Source organism: Pongo abelii, chromosome 10 (assembly GCF_028885655.2).
Source record: "Pongo abelii isolate AG06213 chromosome 10, NHGRI_mPonAbe1-v2.0_pri, whole genome shotgun sequence".
NCBI classification, from domain to species: Eukaryota; Metazoa; Chordata; class Mammalia; order Primates; family Hominidae; genus Pongo; species Pongo abelii.
In genome coordinates this window covers 104,936,555-104,958,245 of record NC_071995.2, presented here as the reverse complement: position 1 = coordinate 104,958,245, position 21,691 = coordinate 104,936,555, and the positions used below count along the sequence as shown (strand labels likewise).

The 21,691-nt window shown below is 48.6% G+C and overlaps 1 protein-coding gene and 1 long non-coding RNA gene across 2 annotated transcripts; one reads left to right on the top strand and one right to left on the bottom strand.

Moving 5' to 3' along the window:
• Window positions 1-3,522: 3,522 nt before the first annotated feature.
• On the bottom strand, window positions 3,523-10,503 carry LOC112135751 (uncharacterized). Its single transcript, XR_002916982.3, has 3 exons — window positions 10,079-10,503; window positions 9,082-9,189; window positions 3,523-6,698 (listed from the first exon to the last, which is right to left on the bottom strand). It is a non-coding gene; the product is annotated as an uncharacterized LOC112135751 (long non-coding RNA).
• A 207-nt stretch (window positions 10,504-10,710) lies between these two features.
• Window positions 10,711-20,501, top strand: CKAP4 (cytoskeleton associated protein 4). Its single transcript, XM_009248177.4, has 2 exons — window positions 10,711-11,465; window positions 18,038-20,501. Exons 1-2 carry the CDS (start codon window positions 10,995-10,997, stop codon window positions 19,361-19,363), a joined length of 1,797 nt encoding a protein of 598 aa, XP_009246452.3. The 5' UTR covers window positions 10,711-10,994; the 3' UTR covers window positions 19,364-20,501.
• Window positions 20,502-21,691: the final 1,190 nt, after the last annotated feature.

Below are 21,691 nucleotides of genomic sequence, written 5' to 3'. Positions count from 1 at the left end.
TGTTGTTCACTTAAGGCCCAAGGGCTCTTCAGTCAGCTTGTGGTGAATGCTGCCAGGCATGCGACTCACCCTTCAGGGCAGTGGGATCCCCTCTGGCTCAGAGTAGGTCCAGAAATGCTGTCCAAGAGCCAAGGCCTGGACTTGGGGACCCCAAGAGCCTGGTTGGTGCTCTTCCCCACTATGGCAGAGCTAGTACCTGAACTACAAGACAAAGTCCCATTTATTCTTCCCTCTTCTTTTCTCAAGTAGAAGGCATCTGTTCTCATAGCCACCACAACTATGAAAATGATGGGTCACTCTGGAAGCCAGCATGTCCCTGAGTCTTACCCAAGGCCCATGGTGTGTACTACTTGGTTACCGCTGCTGATTATTCAGGGTCCAAGGGCTCTGTAGTCAGCAGGTGATGAATCCTGCCAGGATGAGTCCTTTCCTTCAAGGCAGCAGGTTCCCTTCTGACCCAGAATGTGTTATTTGGAGCTAGAGCCTGAAATGGGGGCCTCATGACTCTGCCCGGTGTCCTGTCCTACTGTGGCTGAGCTGGTCTCCAAGTTGCAAAACAAAGTCCTCTTTACTTTAACCTCTTCTCTCCTCAAGCAGAAGGAAGTTGTCTCTTTTGGAGCTGCAAGCTGTGCTGCCTGGGGTTTGGGGAGGAGTGACACAAGCACTCCTTTAGCTGCCCCAGCTGGTGTCTTACTAGGTCACATGTCCCCCAAGTCCACTATCTCTGAGCCCAGCACAGCACTAGGACTTGCCTAGGAGTTGCAGTCCTTGTGGCCTGGACTGCTTTTCAAGTTTATTTTGAACCCCACATCACTTGGGCCCATAGTCACGAAGCTTGCCAGAACTCAGGTTCTGACCACTGAGATGGGTGAGTCCCCTCTGGCTGGGGCTTGTCTACATGCTCCCTCCATGAGTGTCATCTGATTTCTGCCTGGTGTTGGCAGCACTGTGTTCCAATGCAAAGTTCCCTAATTGCTGTGCTGTCCCTCCCTCAAGTGCACAGATTCTCTCTCCGCACCACGAGGGCACTGCCAGGCAATAGGGAGGGGTGGAGTCAACAATTCAAGACTGACTTTCCTACCTTCTTCAGTGCCTCTTTCAGTAAAATGAAGTTAAAACCAGGTACTGTGAGTGCTCACCTTAGTTTTGGTTCCTATGAAGGTGCTGTTTTGGGTAGACAGTTGCCAGATTTGGCGTTCTTGTGGGGAAGACAATCAGTGGAGGCCTCTGTTCCACCATCTTGCTCCACCTCCTCCAGAAGCCTAGCATTCTAAGTCATGTACTGTCATATCTACCCATTCACCAGTTATGGGCTGAATTGTATACCCACAAATTCCTTATGATGAAGCCCTCTGGTACCTAATAATGTGACTGTACTTGGAGATAATATTATTAAAGATAGTATCCATCCATCCATCCATCCATCCATTTAAACATCTATCCATTCATCTATCATATATTAAGTGCTTATGCAATATATCTAGGCAACAATCTAGGCAAAGTGCCTCATATTGGGATAAAAAAGGAACAGATCGGTCTCTGCCCTGAAAGTTCTAGTGTGGATGACAGTAAGTAAACAGCAGTAAACACAATTACAATACATTGTGATAAGTGCCATGACCCATCTGGGAGCTGGGGATGTACCAGGATGGGACACCTTATCCAGGTTGGGGGTAAAGGCAGGAAAAGGGTCAAGGAAACTGAGTTCCAAAGAGAACGTGGCAAATTAGGGCAATTGCAGGAAGGGTCAGTCTGGCTAAATGTATAGATAAAGGGGTAAGTTAAAATTAGGTCTTTATGGTGAACCCTAATCCAATTTGACTGTTATCCTTATGAGAAGAGGAAATTTGGACATACAGAGAGACAGCAGGGATGCATGTGCAGAGGAGAAAGACCATGTGAGGACACAGTGAGAAGGTGGAAGCCAAGGACAGAGGCCTTAGAAGCAACCACGCCTGCTGATAGATATCTTGATTTTTCATTTCTAGAGTCTAGAACTGTGAGAAAATAAATTTCTGTTGTGTAAGCCACCCAGCCTGTGGTATTTTGTTATGGGAGTGCTAGCAAACTAATACATCATCCATCCATCCATCCATCCATCCATCCATCCATCCATCCATCCACATCCATCCATCCATCATATGTTGAGTGCCTATGCAATACATCTAGGCAACGATCTAGGCAAAGTGTTGGGATAAAAAAGGAACAGATCAGTCTCTGCTCTGCAAGTTCTAGTGTGGATGACAGCAGGTAAACAGGCAATCACAATACACTGTGGTAAGTGTCATGACCCATCTGGGAGCTGGGGATGTACCAGGAAGGGACACCTTATCCAGGTTGGGGGTAAAGGCAGGAAAAAGGTCAAAGAAGCTGAGTTCCTAAGAGAATATGGCAAATTAGGGCAAGAGCAGGAAAGCTCAGTCTGGCTAAATGTATAGTAGGAAGGGACTGGGGGAGAAATGAAGCTAGAGAGAGAAGAATTGAGAAAGGGTTTTTTTTTTCAATGTCATGTTAAGGCAGTGTTCCTCGTAATTTTTTTTCTGCCTATAGCACACCTAAGGGATGACACATGTCCGTCAACAGCGTGGTGAGAGCGAACAGCTGCAGAGGTGAAATACCAGTGTCAGGTTGAGATATGGCCCTGCCTTCCCCTTCACAGTTTGAGATTCATGATGCTTAGTAAGAATCTGGATTTTATCTGAAGGCTGAATGATACTGGCTTAGTCACTTCATCTGATACTAGGCCTTCTGTTCTTATCTCTTATCTGTTCGTATGCTAGTTGAGAGTATGGGCTTTAGCATTAGCTGCCTGGATTCTACTCTGTCCCCTACCATTCTCAAGCTGGGTCACCTTGGATAAGCTGTCCACCCTCATCAGCAAACTGGATCAATACTACTGTGGTGCCTACATGAAAGATTCGCTGAGGATGAAAGGAGGTAATGCGTGTAAAGCTCCTGGCATAGTGTTTGGCATACAGTAATGATCAGTAAATGTTAAAGATCACAAAGGCATGTGTCATTGCAGCTCCCCTGGAGCCGAACGGTGTTAGTGATCAAATTCTCACTGTCATTGTAGTAATCATTGTCTTCATCGTCATCGTCCTTGCCATCCCATCATCCTTCTCATATTGCCATTGTCATCAGCACAACCATCCCCGCTATCACCATTGTCATCATCACCATCACCATTTCCATAATAATCACCACCATCCTCCTCCTCATCATCATCATATCAAAGCTCTGAGGTCATTCCTCACTGGGTTCCTTGCTTCCAGTCTTCTTTCTTGTGGTTGTCTTATGAAAAAGAAGGCCCCACCTAGATTTTTATGATGTGATATTCATAACATTTATTGGGCTCCTACTATACATCAGACATTTTTTTGGGCACAAAGGATACAGGGGTGAGCTAAATAAAATTCTCACTTGTGGAATTAGGTTAATGAGAAGTGACAGACATATTCTCTGTCTCTTCTCATTAACCTAATTCCACAAGTGAGAATTTACAATACTACAAGGGTTGACATTTATTTTCCTTTGACATACTACATAGTTCCTTGTACTACAAGGAACTATGTAGTATGTCAAAGTAAAATTAATACTGGAGAGAAAAATAAAGCAGGGAAAGAAGTTTCTGGGGTTGGGCAGTTGTCATTTTTATTTGGGATGGTTAAAGAAGGCTCATCTAGAGGTGACATTTGAATTGAGGAAGGGAAGGAGGCCCCGTGTGGATACCTGGTGGGACAAAGGCCAGGAACCAAATTATAAAGGCCCCCAGGTAGCAACATGCCTGGCATGTGAGGAGCAAAAAGGAGGCTAGTGTGGCTAGATGAAAGCGGGGAGTAACAGTGGATGAGATCAGAGACGCAGCAGGGGGCAGAACATGGGGACCAGGTCATTGTAAAAACTCTGGCCTTTACTCTCACTGACTTGGAAAGTCATCAGAGGGTTTTGGAAAGAGGTGTAACATGATCTGACTTATATTCTAATGGAGTCACTCTGGCTTTTGTGCTGAAAACACAAGACAGGGCGACAAGTACTTAAGCAGAGAGGCCAGTCTTTAGCTTATTTCAGTAACCCAAGTGTGAGCTGCTGGTGGCTGGAATCAATGGAATAGCTGTGGAGTTCATGAAAAATGGGAGATGCTAGATATATTTTGGAGATAAAGCCAGCAGGATTTGCTAATATATTGTACTGAATATGGAACAGGAGTGAGAGAAAGAGACAAGTCAAGGATGATTCCTGAGCAGCTGAACAGATGGAACTGGCATGTGCTGGGATGTGGAAGACTGTGAGCAGATGTGGAGGAGAAAATCAATTTTATGCTCATATTGTGCCTGTAAAGTAGGTACTATGGTTATCTTCCATAACAATTGGGACTCACTAAAGTGAAGTATTTTGCTCAAGGTCACGTAAGTGGCAAGAACCAAGATGTGAACCAGCTCTCCCTGATTCTACAGACTATAACCCTATAACAAAGCCAAGTTCACAGAAGCCCTGGTCTTGGCTTCCTTAGACCCGGGTTCCAACCAGCCTCTCAGCTGCAAGGGCTTTACCATTGACCATCAAGGGTTATACTGATGGCTCCCACTCAAACTAAACAAGGTCCCTCTTTTCCACGGAGTGAAACTTGTGCACATGAAGGCTTCCCTTCCTCCAGAGAGAACACTGGAGGCCACTCACCTTCCAGACCACTAAATTTAACATCACTCATGCCAGCTAGAGGAGGCCCCAGATCCCTCCGGCCAGTGAAGTTGTGGTTGGTGAGTGAAATTCGAACTCATTAACTTGAAAATGAGCTTCAGTGACTGTTAAGGCACCTTGGACTGAGCTGTCTGATTTCCATTCCAACTCTGGGTGTGAAGCTTTTTCCATCCTTAGCCACCCAGTGATCACTATTTACCCATTTCAGCACTGGCTGGGCCTGCTAGGAAGCAGCTAAATGGTGCCTAACAGCACGGGCTCTGGTCAGTCCACCTGGGTTCAAATCCTGGTTCTATCACTTAATAGCTGCGGGAACTAGGACAGGTTTCTTAACTGTTCTATGCTTCTCTTCTGTTTTATCATCTGTAAAATGGGGAGAAGAGTAAGTCCTTCACAGGGTTGTTGTGAAGTTTAAAAGATATAATAGGTGCACCACAATCTCAGAAATCACCACTAAAGAACTTATTCATAACCAAACACCACCTGTTCCCCAAAAACCTATGGAAATAAAAAATAAAAAATATATGCAGAGTGCTTAGTACAATGACCACACATAAGCAAGACCCAACAAAAGTTTGCTATTAATTTTAACATTATTTTAGTAGGCTTTTATTTTGTGCCGGGAGCAGTTGCTCACACCTGTAATGTCAGCACTTTGGAAGGCTGATGTAGGAGGATCACATGAGGCCAGGAGTTCAAGACCAGCCTGGCTAACATGGTGTAACTGCATCTCTATTAAAAATACAAAAAATTGAGCCAGGTGTGGTGGCACAGGCCTGTAATCTCAGCTACTCAGGAGGCTGAGGCAGGAGAATCACTTGAACCCAGGAGGCAGAGGTTGCAGTGAGCTGAGATTGCGCGCCACTGCACTCCAGCCTTGGTGACAGAGCAAGACCCTGTCTCAAAAACAAAACAAAACAAAAAACCCAAAAAGACTTTATTTTGTGCTCATTGTAGTGCTCATCATTCTTGTCGAGACTTCACTGCTTTGTGTATAGCACCAAACTGTGCCTCACAGAAAGGGATACAAGTAAACAATTGTTTAGCACCCTGTAGTTTACAAAATATTTTCATGGGCATTATCAACTGATACCACCTGAGGATATGGATGTGTTAGCCAGAATTTAAAGGAGGGTGTAGCATCAGCTTATATCATACAGTCAATTTAATGAAGTGGCATCAAAATGTAAAACCCTTTTATGTTCACAAGTAATATGAACAGTAGGCCTTCCTTATCCTGTCCCCCATGCCATCTCTGGGTCTTACCCATCCCTCAAGTTCACATTAGAAGGGCAGGGATGCTACTGAGCACTTATCTTAGGACTGCAAAAACAAGTAGAAATGTGTTTATGTATTCATTTATTGATTGTGACAGAGCGAGACCATCCCCACTATCACCATTGTCATCATCACCATCACCATTTCTATTATAATCACCACCATCATCCTCCTCATCATCATATCGAGTGTAGGCTGGAGTGTAGTAGCGTGATCTCGGCTCACTGCAACCTCCGCCTCCCGGATTCAAGAGATTCTCCTGCCTCAGCCTCCCGAGTAGCTGGAATTACAGGTGTGTGCCACCACACCCAGCTAATTTTTTGTATTTTTAGTAGAGGCGGGGTTTCTTCATGTTGGCCAGGCTGATCTCGAACTCCTGACCTCAGATGATCCACCTCTCTCAGCCTCCCGAAGTGCTGGAATTACAGGTGTGAGCCACTGTGCTTGGCCTATTTTTAAAGTAGTATCAAAATGTGCCCACATGAAAATGTCACATACTCATTCCTCAACCAAGAGGTGCCCCAGCTGGGCCCTTCCTCTTCTGCATGGACTTACAATATCTGGAGGTAGGCAGCTCCTGAGGATGTGCACCCCTGAGGCTGGGAAAGGTGGTCCTAGCTCTCCAGAGCCAAAATATAAAGAATGGCCCCCATCCCTAACATGTACTCAGTTTGCAGGGCATCCAGGCTCATGCCTTGGCCACTGGTGGCCTTGCCAACCTGGAACAGAGAAGAGGCAATCAGCATTAACAGGGGCTTTCTATTTAGGCATTCTAACCAACATGCAGAAAGCCAAAAGGGCTGCAGGCTTACAAAGCTTGACCTTATAATTTATGGTGCATGCGGTATGAGGGAGTTCTGAGGCATTTTTACACAAGCTGGATGAAAGGAAGAGATGTCTCCAGCTCCCCCTCTTCTCCGCCCACATTCCTGACCATCCAACACACTTTAGCAAGGAAAAGGGATAGAGGAAACAAAACCAGGAGGAAAAGCAGAAGAGAAACTCCTCTAGATTCATGCTGTGCTCAGAAACTGGGGTAGGAGGATGGAAGTCTCCAGGAAGAGCTGTTGATCCCTTCCTGCCCTGGAAGATGCGCTTCCATGACTGCCCACCAGCCTCCTCCTCTGGGTGTAACCGAACACCATGGTGGAACCACACTTCAGAGAAACACACTGCTTGCTTTTAACGTTAAAACACATCCTAGCCTGTGGTTTGTAAGCCACATATGGTCCTGGGAGCCCCAAGAAATAATGATGAAAGAAAATCTTTGAAATCTGGACACAGAAGCTCTGTGAAGCTATACTTTCCCTCAGTGACTCTGCAAATTGTATTAGCTGTCCAATATTCACTGAGCATTGCCATATGCCCAGTATCATATGGTATCTCTCGTCTAATCCACATAACAGCAAAGTTGTTCTTTTTTTTTTTTTTTTTTTTTTTTTTTGGGTGGAGTGCAATGGTGAACAGGGCTCACTGCAGCCTTGACTTTCCAGGCCCAAGCGATCCTCTCACCTCAGCTCCCCAAGTAGCTGGGACTACAGTCACGCTCCACCATGTCTGGATAATTTTTTTTAAAAATTTTTTGTAGGGACAGGGTTTTGCAATGTTGCCCAGGCTGGTTTTGAACTCCTGGGCTCAAGCAATCCACCTGCCTCGGCCTCCCCAAGTCCTGGGATCATAGGTGTGAGCCACCACACCTGGCCCAGTGAGGCAGCAATTACTCCTGTCTTATAGCTGAAGATACTGAGGTTCAGAGAGGTCACACTCCAAAGTCAGTCATGGAGCTGAATCTGAACCCAAGTCAGTCTATTCTATAGCCTGTGTCTTAACCGTTATATGTACTATCTCCCAGAGGAAAAGAATGAGAGGGAAATGCTGAAAATATTAACAGTCCCATCGTCCTACTCTCTATTCATTCATTCAGTTCTCAGTAGAGCTAAAAATTGAGAAACCGTCCATTCTCATATCTGGCCTACAGTCTGGGTGTTTTTTTTTTTTTTTTCTTTCCTGAGACAGGGTCTTGCTCTGTTGCCCAGGCTGGAGTACAGTGGTGCCATCATAGCTCACTATAACCTTGAACTCCCAGGCTCAAGCGATCCTCCTGTCTCAGCCTCCTGAGTGCCACCACATTCAGCTAATTTTTTTTTTGGTGAAGTCAGGGTCTTGCTGTTATCTAGGCTGGTGTTGAACTCCTGGCCTCAAGTGATCTTCCTGCCTTGGCCTCCCATAGTGTTGGGATTACAGGTGCGAGGCACTGTACTTGGCCTGGATCAATTTTTAAAAATTTAAATATCATTTAATTATTTTTGATAAGGATCAGATGACTATTTCTCTAAGAAACAGATTAATAATAAGACAGGTCCTTAAAGATGCACCTTACAGAAAGGGTGACCCTGAAATCTAGAGTTTAGGGATACTTCTCAAGGTCACACACTTCAGTAGTAGCATTAAAAGAGTAGGGCTCTTGCTTCCAAGGCCAGATCTTGGCAGCAAGCTGCTTTACCAGTTATCACTGCCTCTGCCCCTAACATGGAGAACTGCTTAAAGGGGGATAACCTCTTTTTGCACGCTAGAGATTTTAACAACACAACCTGAACTTAGCTGAATAGATTTTAAACAAGTTTCTTGTGATAAGTGAGTCTTCTGATTTCCTCTGCTGTCTCCCTGCACCACAGGTCAGAGACCTGTGCCCTGTTGAACCCGGAGGCTCCTACAATAGCTCCTGGTATTTAGCTGAAGTAGGGGGTTCCTCTCTGTCTGGGGCAGATGGTTGTATTTCTAGTCCAGAACCTGCCATAATTTACTCTGTCCTCCCACACTAATAGCGATTCTTCTATCTGCCAGCTTGGCTTCTACAGCCTTCTGCAATCTGGACCCGCTCAACCCAGTTCATCTCTTTCTTCTCTACATGTAGAACACACCCTCATGGCCAACAGGTGTCCTGGGCTCACCCCATTTCCGCCACAGAAATATCCTCCCTGCTCTCTTCATATGCAAATCATTCTTCAAGGCATTGCTCAAGGTCTTTCTGCCCCCAAAGCCTGCCCATGTACAGCCCAATGGTTTGCTCCAAATCTCTTTACATTTATATTCCCAATTTACCTAAGTTAACCCTTAACAGGTTTCTGTATATTTCTCCAAATGTAATGCAGGCTCCTTGAGGGCAGGCACACAAGTGTTCATTCATTCAGTAGAGACTTTTAGCAGCACCTTATAAAGCGAGAAAGAAGGAGAAGTATAAACTATGGTTGCTTCCAGTCCTCAGGGAGGGGAGACATACCTGGCACACAGTGGGCCCTCAACAAAGGTTTGCTATATTGAACTAACATATATGCCTCTCGTTGCAATTACTTGCTAAGTCCCATGAGAGGTATCAAGTGGTGTTATAGGGAAAGTATAATCAAAGAGGTGGCATTTGAACCCTATAGGCTTTAAGGGCAGGGCATGGTTTTGTCCTTGTTAACAGAACTGGGAGGAAGTTACGGACAGAACAGTATTCCTACCACACACAGTGCCAGGTGCACACAGTGCCAGGCACACATCAGAAAGCAGTGGAATTAAGTGAGTTCTGTCCCTGCCCCGGCACCAACTAGACTGAGTGAGTGGGCAAGTTGCTTAACTTCCCTGGGCCCCCGTTTCCTTCCCATTCTGAAGTGATGAAGCTGCACAGACTTCAGAAAGAAGCAAACTGAGTGAGGTTTGAATGATGACTATATGTGACCTTGAGCCAATCCGAGGCCGGCTCTCTCAGTCTCAATTTCCTTCCTACAAAACGGGTAAAATAATTTCTACCTCACAGGGCTTTTGTGAGATTTCGAGAACATATGTGAGTCGCTAAGCACGCAGCTGGCAATACTAGATTTCCTTTTACAAAAGTAGGGGTGACAACCCTGATCTGCCTCTTTCTGTGCGGCTGCTGCTGACTCCGCAGCACCCACCCCAGAGGCTGTCAGGAGTAGGGGCTGTGGACAAACTTCATGACCCCGAAAGAGAAAACAGAGCTGAAGGGGCTTCGGGGGAAAAAGTAAAGAGCTGGCCACAGCAGGCTAACTTGGCTAACGGGGACACTCGGTGAATGCGTCCCCTTGAACAGACTTACCGCAGTCTTTGCTAACTCGCATCAACCATGCCTCCAAAGCTGGCTGGATTTTGGACAGCCTTTTGTGCCTCCGCCTTCAAACCCAAGGCAAAGGACAAGGCCCAACCCCATGGCGGGCTGGGAGAGTGAAAGCAGGGGGATTCCCTCAATTCCCAGCGGAAAGGAAGGGCGATCTGTTCCCACCCGCTGACTCCCACTCCCGGGGCCAGGGCTCCTTGGGCGCCCCCCTTCATTTCTCTCCTCTCCGCACAGGTCGGGAAAGGAGGGGGTCGCGCTTGGCCCGCGGCGCAGGGTCACCCCGGCTTTCGTCCCTCCGACCCCGCCTCGCCGCCCATCCCCGGCCCCCGTCGACCTTGCTCGGCCGCCCCGGCTGGGGTCGATCTGGCCCTCCGCCCCCAGCCTGCGTGGAACCCGCCGGGCCGCCAGCCCCACCTCCGCCGCCTCCCCTCCCCTCCCCTCCCCTCCCCTCCGCTCCGCTCTTCTCCCCTCCCCTCGCGGCCACCTCGGTGCCCACCGCGGCCTCGGCAGACCCCGCCGGGCCCCCGCCCCGCGACCGGCCACCCCCGCGCCGGCTTCCCGGCCCCCGTAGACCCCGCCCGGCCCTCCCTCTCCGGGGTCGTGGCGGCGGGGAGGAGGGGCCGCCGGGCCGGCGTGCGTGGCAGGCTCTCCCCGCTCGGCTCGCTCGGCCTCCCTTACCGGGAGGCGGGGTCGGCGCCGCGGCGGCGGAGGCAGGCCCCCTCCTCCCGCCTCCTCGGCCCGGCCTCCTTCCCCGGCCGCGCGTCCTCTCGCCGCTCCGACGCCAGCAGCGCCCGCGTGCCGCTCGCCCAGTCCCGGGGGAGCCCCTGCAAGTTTCCCGGGCCGCGCGCCGCGCTCGCTCGCCTCCCAGCCCGCGGCCCGAGCCGCCGCCGCGCCCGCCATGCCCTCGGCCAAACAAAGGGGCTCCAAGGGCGGCCACGGCGCCGCGAGCCCCTCGGAGAAGGGTGCCCACCCGTCGGGCGGCGCGGATGACGTGGCGAAGAAGCCGCCGCCGGCGCCGCAGCAGCCGCCGCCGCCCGCGCCGCACCCGCAGCAGCACCCGCAGCAGCACCCGCAGAACCAGGCGCACGGCAAGGGCGGCCACCGCGGCGGCGGCGGCGGCGGCAAGTCCTCCTCCTCTTCCTCCTCCTCCGCCGCCGCCGCCGCCGCCTCGTCCTCGGCGTCCTGCTCGCGCAGGCTCGGCAGGGCGCTCAACTTTCTCTTCTACCTCGCCCTGGTGGCGGCGGCCGCTTTCTCGGGCTGGTGCGTCCACCACGTCCTGGAGGAGGTCCAGCAGGTCCGGCGCAGCCACCAGGACTTCTCCCGGCAGAGGGAGGAGCTGGGCCAGGGCTTGCAGGGCGTCGAGCAGAAGGTGGGTACCCCCGGCCCCCCAGCTGTCCCCATCGACTGCGGCCTCCGGACCCACGGCCGGGCTCCTTCGTGCTTCCCGACCGGCCCCTAGCGCTGCCTGTCCAGGCCCCGAGGCGGGAGCCGGCCGCTCCTCCTTGGCGGGCCCTGGCCTAGACACCCCCCTCCATGCGGCCCCCTAGTTCCGAGGCAGTCCCCAGACCCCCTTTGTCAATGGCTGCGGAGGAATCCGCCCCGAGGGATGGGCCGCCGCGAGGATGGCCAGGCCCGCCTGACAGGGTGGGCCAAGGGCCTGTCACAGGGCATTAGCGGTGACCTGTAAGGAAGCCGGCAGGCTCCGGGGAGCCCATTCTTTCTGGATTAGGAACCGCTGAATGGGCAGAGCTGTCTGAAAAGGAGGTTGGAAGGGAAGCCAGCGCATCCCTGGAAGCCTCAGGCAAGGCCCCACCTCAGCTCTGCCTGTGGGAGACATCCGAGCGGGGTTTTTAATAGACCCAGAGCTGGCATTCTAACTCATTTGCAGGTCCAAATGAAATACCATCTATCTTTAGGTCCCTTGTCCTGTATTGGACCAGCCTGCCCCGGTGGGCCTTTGACGTAGTCCTACTTCAGCTTTTTTGGGTTTTCTTTTGAGAGGGAGTCTGGCTCTGTCGCCCAGGCTGGAGTGCAGTGGTACGATCTCAGCTCACTGCAACCTCTGCCTCCCAGGTTCCAGCGATTCTCCTGCCTCAGCCTCCTGAGTAGCTGGGATTACAGGCATGTGCCACCACGCCCGGCTGATTTTTTATTAGTAGTAGAGACAAGGTTTCACCGTGTTGGCCAGGCTGGTCTCGAGCTTCTGACCTCAAGTGATCCGCCTGCCTCGGCCTCCCAAAGTGCTGGGATTACAGGCGTGAACCACTGCGCCCGGCCCTACTTCAGCTTTAGGGGAAGGGAAGGGCCAAAAATACTAGATCATACTGGTGAATAATACTTCTAGCCACATTTATGTGGTGTTTAGAATGCTTACTCACTCACATATTATCTAATTCTTATAGCTACCCTGGGAGGGAGGGAGGACTAACAGTTTTGATTTCATTTCCCAGAGCAGAACATTGAGGTTTAGACAGAGGAATGAGTTGACAAAGTCCCCAGCTGGTGAGTGGCAGACACATGAGAATGTCTAGGCCGCTGCCCTGTTCGTTAAGGGTCCACAGGGGTCCATTTCAGGTATGGATGGACCCAACTCTCAAGGCGAAGGTGCTTAGCTTCCACCATTCTTTGGTTTTTCCATACCAAGTACGGCCCCTTTGATCTCATTCGCCCTCCACTATGTCATTGCTCAATGAAAGTTGGTTGCAAGACTGAAACAAAAAATCCCGCCACTTCTGATCCCGGAGCCACTGCCTCCTTTTCCCAGCATGCTGTCTGTCCTGCCAAGTTGCTCTCTGCTTTTGTTGAGTGTGCAGGACTAGGAATTTCCTCTTAAGGCTGGCAGAGCACGGCCGGGCGTGGTGGCTCACGCCTGTAATCCCGGCACTTCAGGAGGCCGAGGCGGGCGGATCACCTGAGGTCAGAAGTTTGAGAGCAGCCTGGCCAACATGGTGAAACCCTGTGTCTACTAAAAATACAAAAATTAGCGGGGTGTGGTGGCACATGCCTGTAGTCCCAGCTACTCAGGAGGCTGAAGCAGGAGAATTGCTTGAACGCGGGAGATGGAGGTTGCAGTGAGCGGAAATCCTGCCAGTGCACCTCAGCCTGGGTGACAGAGTGAGACTCCGTCTCAAAAAAAAAAAAAAAAAAAAAAGACTGGCAGAGCAACTGGAATGAGTCAGCCTGCTAAATGCTGCAGGCCAAGGGAGGTGACTTTTCTAAGGGAATTAAGTAGGCAGTGCTGCTTTGCCTATCCTGAATGTCAAACCATTCTTAAAAAATAGACATACTGCTGGAGTATAATGACTAGCCTCTGTTTCTTCTCTTTCATCCACCTACTTACTAGTCAATCATAATATTTATTAAAGTCTGATAGTTGCATGGCTCTGTGTAGGCTTTGTGGGAGGGTATGAAGGAGCAAAAGACACGAATCACTTGTGCAGCACATAAGGAGGTGTCAGTTGAGGGTAACTCCTGTGAAAGTTCAGAAGAGGGAGGGTGTGCAATTTCGCCTGTATCCCGGTGGCCAGGGTAGTGCCAGCCATCTAGCTGGTGATCGATAAATGTTGAGAGAAGGACTGTGATGAACACTGTGGCAGGGGCACTATTTTGAGCATGTTTGAGAGAGAGGAGGTGGCTACCCTGCCAATGGCAGAGTCACATTTAGGAAATTGTGAGAGAGGGTAGGTTGGAAGTTGAGGCCAAAATAGGGAAGGTCTTGAATCCAGGTTAATTCTCTGTGCTTCTCCCTGCCCCTCCCTTAGTCCCTTCTTTTTGCTTCTCACCCCTTCTCCATCACAGCTATGTATATAGATCACTTTCTTCTTTGGGGCTCAGTTTTCCCATCCATACAATGAGAAGAGGGCTCTATCCAGACTTTTAAGAATCCTCATGGCTCTAAAATCATTGAAATAGTGACTTCTCTGTTTTTTATTTCATATTTTATATTTCGTAGAGACAGGGTCTTGCTCTGTCACCAGGCTGGAGCGTAGTGGTGTGATCATAGCTCACTGCAGCCTTGAGCTCCTGGGCTCAAGCAGTCTTCCTGCCTTGGCCTCTCAAAGTGCTGGGATTACAGATGTGAGCCACTGCACCTGGCTGACCACTTTTCTTTTAATTTAGTAGTGTAATCAAACTGTAATTTAATGTGTCATATTTATGGTGCACTTATTACGTGCCAGGCACTATGCAAACATTTGAAAATGCATCATCTGCTGACTCTCACAACAACCCCGAGAGGTAAGTACTATTATCAGCCCTCTTTGACAGATGAGAAAAGTGAGAGGCTAAGTAACTGAGCGGTGATATAGCTAGTAAGTGGCTGGGCTAGGATCCAAACTGTTGTCTAACTCCTAGAACACTATTAACCACTCCACTATTTAGCCTAGTACATAGTAGGTGCCCAATAAATGTTCCATTGACTTGAGACTCAGAACATGGCCAGAACAGTGTTAGGATTTGCCATAGAATGTGGCCACTCTGTCTGTATCTTTGGGGTGGCCAGTAAATAAGTTATTTTGCATTGAGGAACCAGTTGTGTTTGGTTCTCTGACAGCCTAAGTTTGAACCCTTTTATAACTCTTGGGTACTTGTTGGGGGGTGGAGTTTGGTTCATAGCAGGGAAGTATACTTACAGTATTCATAATTAGTGTTCACTATGGGTCAGCCATGCTATTAAATGCTTTGTAGCCATGATTTCTGTTCTCCCAGCCACGCTCTGAGGCAGGTATCATTTAGTAGCACCATTTTCAGATGGGGCAGCTGAGGACTGGCTGTGTAACTCATTCAAGGTCACACACAGACCATAAGTTGTGTAGCTGGAGTTGGGTGCCCACCTGTCTCTTGTTCTCCAGATGTTCTTGTTATTGGAGAATGGCTCAAATCTTCTGAATGACTGTAGCACAGGCAGAGAGGCTGGCCTGTCCTTACCCAGAGGATTCAACAGGCACAAGTGGGTCCTGGGCTTCAGAAAGTGTTGGCAGTTCATCCCTAGGCCCTCTGAAGAGCCTGTGTTGCCCTGGCAGATCCAGCGTGATAGAAAGCAATGGTAGGAGTAGGCTTAGGCCTGGTAGGGACAGTTTAATGAGACTAGGACCTATTTGTGGAAGAGTGAGCTCCCTGGTCATATTTCTTTGTTTTCTTGTCTAGATTCTCTGGCTAAGGAGTCAGGGCTTCAGGAGTTAGCAGTCTCTCTTCCAGGTACTCAGGGCACTTTGGAGTCACTGCCCCTGCCTGAGCATATCACATACTGGTTGAGAGCTCAGGTTCTGAAATCGAGCATTTTGGGATTTTGACGTTTGAGCCTACCACTTACCAGTTTCCTCATTAGTAAAATGGAGATCACTGGGAGATACCAACTCATGAGATTATGATGAGGGTGTAATAAGATGATGTGTCTGAAGTCCTTTGTATAGTTATTGGTCCATCACAAGTGTCCGGTTGAATGTCAACCACTGCTAACACCCAGTCCCCCCACCCTAGGATGTAACCTTCAGGGCAAGGATCCTAGCCATTATTTCATCTCTGGCATCTTGCCCGTTGCCTGCCACTTAGTGGGCATCCCACATTTGTTGGGGGAACAGATATTTCCAATGCATATTGATGATAATGAGTTATTTGCACATAAAGATGCACAACTCATAGTCCCCTCAGTAGGGGAACACCATGTTCTTTTTTATAGTGTTGGGGGTTGGGTATAATTTCTGTTCTAGTCTCCTTCCTAAGCATTTGTGAAGAGCCAGCCCAGGTCAGGGCTGACAGGGATCAGAGGAGACATGGACCAGCTCATCAGGGTTTGCTTGAATTCCCTCATTCTGTGATTCCATCAAAAAACACTGGATGAAAGCCTGCCATGTTGAAGGTACTGTGCTCACCTGCTCACACCTCTGTTCTGAGTGCTATGCTTAGAACAGGCAGACACTGTGATTTAATAACCTAGTTTCAGAGATGGGCTCTCTCCAGTACCTTCACAGAGTGTCCTTTAAGACTCAGGTCGTATTTGGTTGGGCAGGGAAATTGTCTAGTATTCTGGAGCCCCTGAGAACCTTATTCTAATCTGCCTTAAAACAGACTGATGGAGCTAGACAGCACTTTAGAGACCTATTTGCTATTGGATGAGGAGCCTGGGACTTGGAAAGTGAATGTGACTTTTCATGCTTACAGAGCTGGCTACTGGTGGGGCTAGCACGAGAGCTGAGGTGTGCTGTTCACATCCCACTTCAGTTTATCCTCCTGCCTTTTGGCATGGGCTGAGGATAGTTCTAAGAATCTGCAGACTTACCAGGTGCTTCAGAAGAAATGGGAAATAATCACGATGATGATAGCTGCCATGTATTGAGTGTTCACTATGTGCTGGGCACAGTTTAAGTACTTGATATATTATTAATTCACTTAATCCTCATACAGACAATCATATGAGTCCAGTACTGTTTTCCCATCCTTCAGCTGAGGAAACCAAGGTACAGATAGGCTAAATAACTTCCCCAAGATCACACTGCTGGGAAGTGTTAAAGTTATGATTTGAACCTAGGCAGTCTGGCTCCAGAGACCGTGCTGTTTTATTTTTTGACTTTTTATCATGGCAGTGTTCAAGTGTAAACAAAAAAAAGAACAATATAATGAACCCCAGTTTCAAGAATTACTGATGTTTTGCCATTCTTTTTTTCATTCCATCAGCACCCCTCCCCTCTGCCACTTTTTTTTTTTTTTGGCTGGAGTAAGAAGTCTGACTCTGAACCACTCTCTTGCCCTATGCGTGCCCAACCTGGTCTCCCTTATTCTCCAGATGCTGTTGGTGTTGAATGGCCATAGCACAGGCAAAGAGGTTGTCCTGTCCTGAAGCCAGAACATTTACTAGGCAGAAGTGGGTCCAGGGCTTCAGAAAATGTTGGCAGTTCAGCTTTAGGGCCTCTGAAGAGCCTGTGTTGTCCTGGCAGATCCAGGGGATAGTGAATTAGGGATTAGTTTTAAAATGAATCCCTGGCTGACATTCTTAGTTTACTCAAAGCATTTTAGGATTTATTTCCAACTGATAAGGGTTCCTTTCCTTTCCTTCCCTTTCTACTCCTTTCCCTGTTTGTTTTAACAGAACACAGCATATCACACCTAACAAAGTTTATAGTATTACTTGAATATCATCTGACACCCAGTCCGGAATCACAGTTCCTTGATTATTTCAAAAATGGCTTTAAAAATTTTATGTATTTATTTTTTTAATTTTTTTTTTTTGTTTTAGAGACAGAACCTCACTCTGTTGCCCAGGCTTAAGGCACTCCCGGGCTTAAGGCAACCTGTCACCTTAGCTTCCCAAGTAGCTGGGACTATAGGTGGACACTACCAGGCCCAGCTCAAAGATGTCTTTTTAACAGTTGGTTTGTTCAAATCAGGATCTATATAAGATCCACACATTATATTTGATTGAAAAATTTCCTAAATTTTTTTCAATCTGTAAGTTTCCTGTTTTTCCTTCTTTTAAAATGCCACTTAGTTGTTGAAGATCCTGGTTCTTTGTCCTGTAGAATTTTCCACATTGTGAGTTTGGCTGATTGCATCCTCATGACATTTCTCTCCTGCATGATGGGGACTTGATAGAGTCAGGTTCTTGTTTTCTGTCTTTTTCTTTCTTTCTTTTTTTTTTTTTTGCAAAAAACATGGTGCTACCTTTAATGGTTATTAATCCATTTATTACCAGGTTATTAATCATTGTGCTGTCCAGCCTGACTAGTCAGGCCTGGGTTATAAATCATCCCTGGAGCACTAGGAGGGGGCCCTAGGATTGGTCCTCAAAACCATATGGACTATATGTGGAAGGATGTTTCTCCAAAGGAAAATTGTGGTGCCATTCTGGAAAAAAATGGGACCTGGAGGCTGGGCAGACAAAAAAAGTTGTATCATGTGAAACTCATCAGCTCTTCTCAGCAATTAACGTCTGGATTTTGATTACAGGTGCAGTCTTTGCAAGCCACATTTGGAACTTTTGAGTCCATCTTGAGAAGCTCCCAACATAAACAAGACCTCACAGAGAAAGCTGTGAAGCAAGGGGAGAGTGAGGTTAGCCGGATAAGCGAAGTGCTGCAGAAACTCCAGAATGAGATTCTCAAAGACCTCTCAGATGGGATCCATGTGGTGAAGGACGCCCGGGAGCGGGACTTCACGTCCCTGGAGAACACGGTGGAGGAACGGCTGACGGAGCTCACCAAATCCATCAATGACAACATCGCCATCTTCACAGAAGTCCAGAAGAGGAGCCAGAAGGAGATCAATGATGTGAAGGCAAAGGTTGCCTCCCTGGAAGAATCTGAGGGGCACAAGCAGGATTTGAAAGCCTTAAAGGAAGCTGTGAAGGAGATACAGACTTCAGCCAAGTCCAGAGAGTGGGACATGGAGGCCCTGAGAAGTGCCCTTCAGACTATGGAGTCCGACGTCTACACCGAGGTCCGCGAGCTGGTCAGCCTCAAGCAGGAGCAGCAGGCTTTCAAGGAGGCGGCCGACACGGAGCGGCTCGCCCTGCAGGCCCTCACGGAGAAGCTTCTCAGGTCCGAGGAGTCCGTCTCCCGCCTCCCGGAGGAGATCCAGAGACTGGAGGAAGAGCTCCGCCAGCTGAAGTCCGATTCCCATGGGCCGAAGGAGGACGGAGGCTTCAGACCCTCGGAGGCCTTCGAGGCGCTCCAGCAAAAGAGTCAGGGACTGGACTCCAGGCTCCAGCACGTGGAGGATGGGGTGCTCTCCATGCAGGTGGCTTCTGCGCGCCAGACCGAGAGCCTGGAGTCTCTCCTGTCCAAGAGCCAGGAGCACGAGCAGCGCCTGGCTGCCCTGCAGGGGCGCTTGGAACGCCTGGGGTCCTCAGAGGCAGACCAGGATGGCCTGGCCAGCACAGTGAGGAGCCTGGGCGAGGCCCAGCTGGTGCTCTACGGCGACGTGGAGGAGCTGAAGAGGAGTGTGGGCGAGCTCCCCAGCACCATGGAATCACTCCAGAAGGTGCAGGAGCAGGTGCACACGCTGCTCAGTCAGGACCAAGCCCAGGCCGCCCGTCTGCCTCCTCAGGACTTCCTGGACAGACTTTCTTCTCTAGACAACCTGAAAGCCTCAGTCAGCCAAGTGGAGGCGGACTTGAAAATGCTCAGGACTGCCGTGGACAGTTTGGTTGCATACTCGGTCAAAATAGAAACCAACGAGAACAATCTGGAATCAGCCAAGGGTTTACTAGATGACCTGAGGAATGATCTGGATAGGTTGTTTGTGAAAGTGGAGAAGATTCACGAAAAGGTCTAAATGAATTGCGTGTGCAGGGCGCGGATTTAAAGTCCAATTTCTCATGACCAAAAAATGTGTGGTTTTCTCCCATGTGTCCCCCACCCCCCAATTTCTTGTCCCCTCTTAAAGAACAGTTGTCACCACCTGAACACCAAGGCATTGTATTTTCGTGCCCAGTTAGTTTATTGACAATGTTTAAGTTCCCTGCTTCTGCATTTGGTTGGTTTCCTGAAGCGCAGCCCCTGTGAATAACAGGTGGCTTTTCATGGATGTCTCTAGTCAGAGAAAAATGATAAAGGCTTAAATTGAGGATTAACAGAAGCAGATTAACCTCAGAAATCCTGTCTGGCTGGCAGATTTCAAGTAAAAAAAAAAAAAAAGGTGGGTTGGGCGGACACTTTTCTTTCTAGTTGTCTTTAAGGAAAATTAATTTTACTTTTTTTTTGTACTGGCCGAAATTTTTATGAGATATCTCTCACTTGTCTTCCACTTTGAACCGGTTAAAGCTCATAGCTGTCAGCTCTGAGGAGGGGAGAAGCCCCTGGGTCTTTCTTTGAAAGGAATCCGCTGCTTGAGGGCCGCCTCCCTCGTGGTGTGCGTGTCGTTTCTCTTCCTGACACATCTTGTGATATCAGAGGTAACTATGCAAAGCATCCAGACGGTTCTGAATGTGAAGCACTACACCCAGCAGAGTCCTGGTGCCCTCTGTCCCCGCTGCCGGCCCGTGTTCTCTCTCTGGAGGTCACCAAGGAACGCACAGGTTTAGACTACCAGAAAGGGGAGTCCTTGGGTTCTTTCAAAAAATCCTGAGGAAAGCTGTCCACAGTGGAATGGGGGGGTCTCCCTGGGGAATGTAGGCCAAGTCCTTTTATTTTAACATGATGTCCATGAAGAGGTTTGCTGTCTGGGCAGCCCTGTCGGCAAGGAGCGTGCATACTGCATTTCTGTAATTGTTTGCTGTATCTCTGTTCCCTCTGAGCTGTATTGTTCTTTAATGGCTGTCTTGCCCTTCCAAAAAAAAATTGAAAAAAAAAAAAAAAACCCGAAAAGTAAAAAAAAAAAAAAAAAAAAAAAGTTTTGTTTAGTTTACTGTGAAATGAACTGTATGGCTTATTTACAGTATTTTTAATTCTTAATAAACACTTGAGCTTTGTTATGACTTTTCCAGAGTGGTTACATTCTGAGAATTTCGTAATTGATGTGTTTTATTAGCATGTGGTATAAACGATTAGCAAATAGGTAAGTTTACTATTTTAAGGCTGTTTTTTCTTTTAATTGTGAAACCAAGATGGCCTCACTCTTGGGCCAGGGACCTCCTTTGATGGACTGTTAGCAAGTGTGTTCAATGATTACTTGTCTCCAGCTCTGTTAGCTTCAAGCACAGGATCTCAACCCTCACTACCTGTTAGAATCTTCCTGGGAGCTTTTAAAAAATGCCTGGGCCCTGCCCGCACAGATGCTGATTGAATAGGCATAAAGAGGCTGGCACTGGTTTTTTTTTTTTTTTTTTTTTTGAGACGTAGTCTCGCTCTGTCACCCAGGCTGGAGTGCGGTGGTAGCAGGATCTTGGCTCACTGCAAGCTCCGCCTCCCAGGTTCTGGCCATTCTCCTGTCTCAGCCTCCTGAGTAGCTGGGACTACAGGCGCTTGCCACCACGCCCGGCGAATTTTTTGTATTTTTAGTAGAGACAGGGTTTCACCGTGTTAGCCAGGATGGTCTCAATCTCCTGACCTCGTGATCTGCCCACCTCGGCCTCCCAAAGTGCTGGGATTACAGGCGTGAGCCACTGCGCCTGGCCAGCACTGGTATTTTAAAGGCTCCCTCTCTGATTTTAATGTCCAGCCAGGGTTGAGAACCAGTGTCTCAGACCATCTGAGTGAACTTCAGCCCTAGTGCACCCCTGGGCGTGTTTCCTTCCCTGGATTGCCTTCCACCCTCCACCCAATAAAAACCGCATGCTGTTTATTGAGTACTTGTGTGCCAGGTCTTGTGCTCAGCATGCATAATAACCTGTTATTCCTCCTTATAGTCCCCTGAGGTAGGCAGTATCATTTCCCATTTCACAGAGGAACAGCAGGCTGAGGAGCTTCATACAAGATCATTCATTAGGAAGTGGCAGGGCTAAGCTTTGGACCTCATCCTTGCTCTAACTGGGACAGCATCCTCTATTGTCCACTGACACCAGTGCAGGTCCATTTGGCCTATGGAATATCTGTCCTGTTCCAGAGCCCAAGGCTGCAAGAGATTTCTTCTTTCCCACCTAGGGAGTAGAGGGTGGCTAGGACCTGAGGTCCTGTGGCTTGATGTCCCCCTTTCTGGCTGAAGGGCCCCTCGTCTCTGAATTGC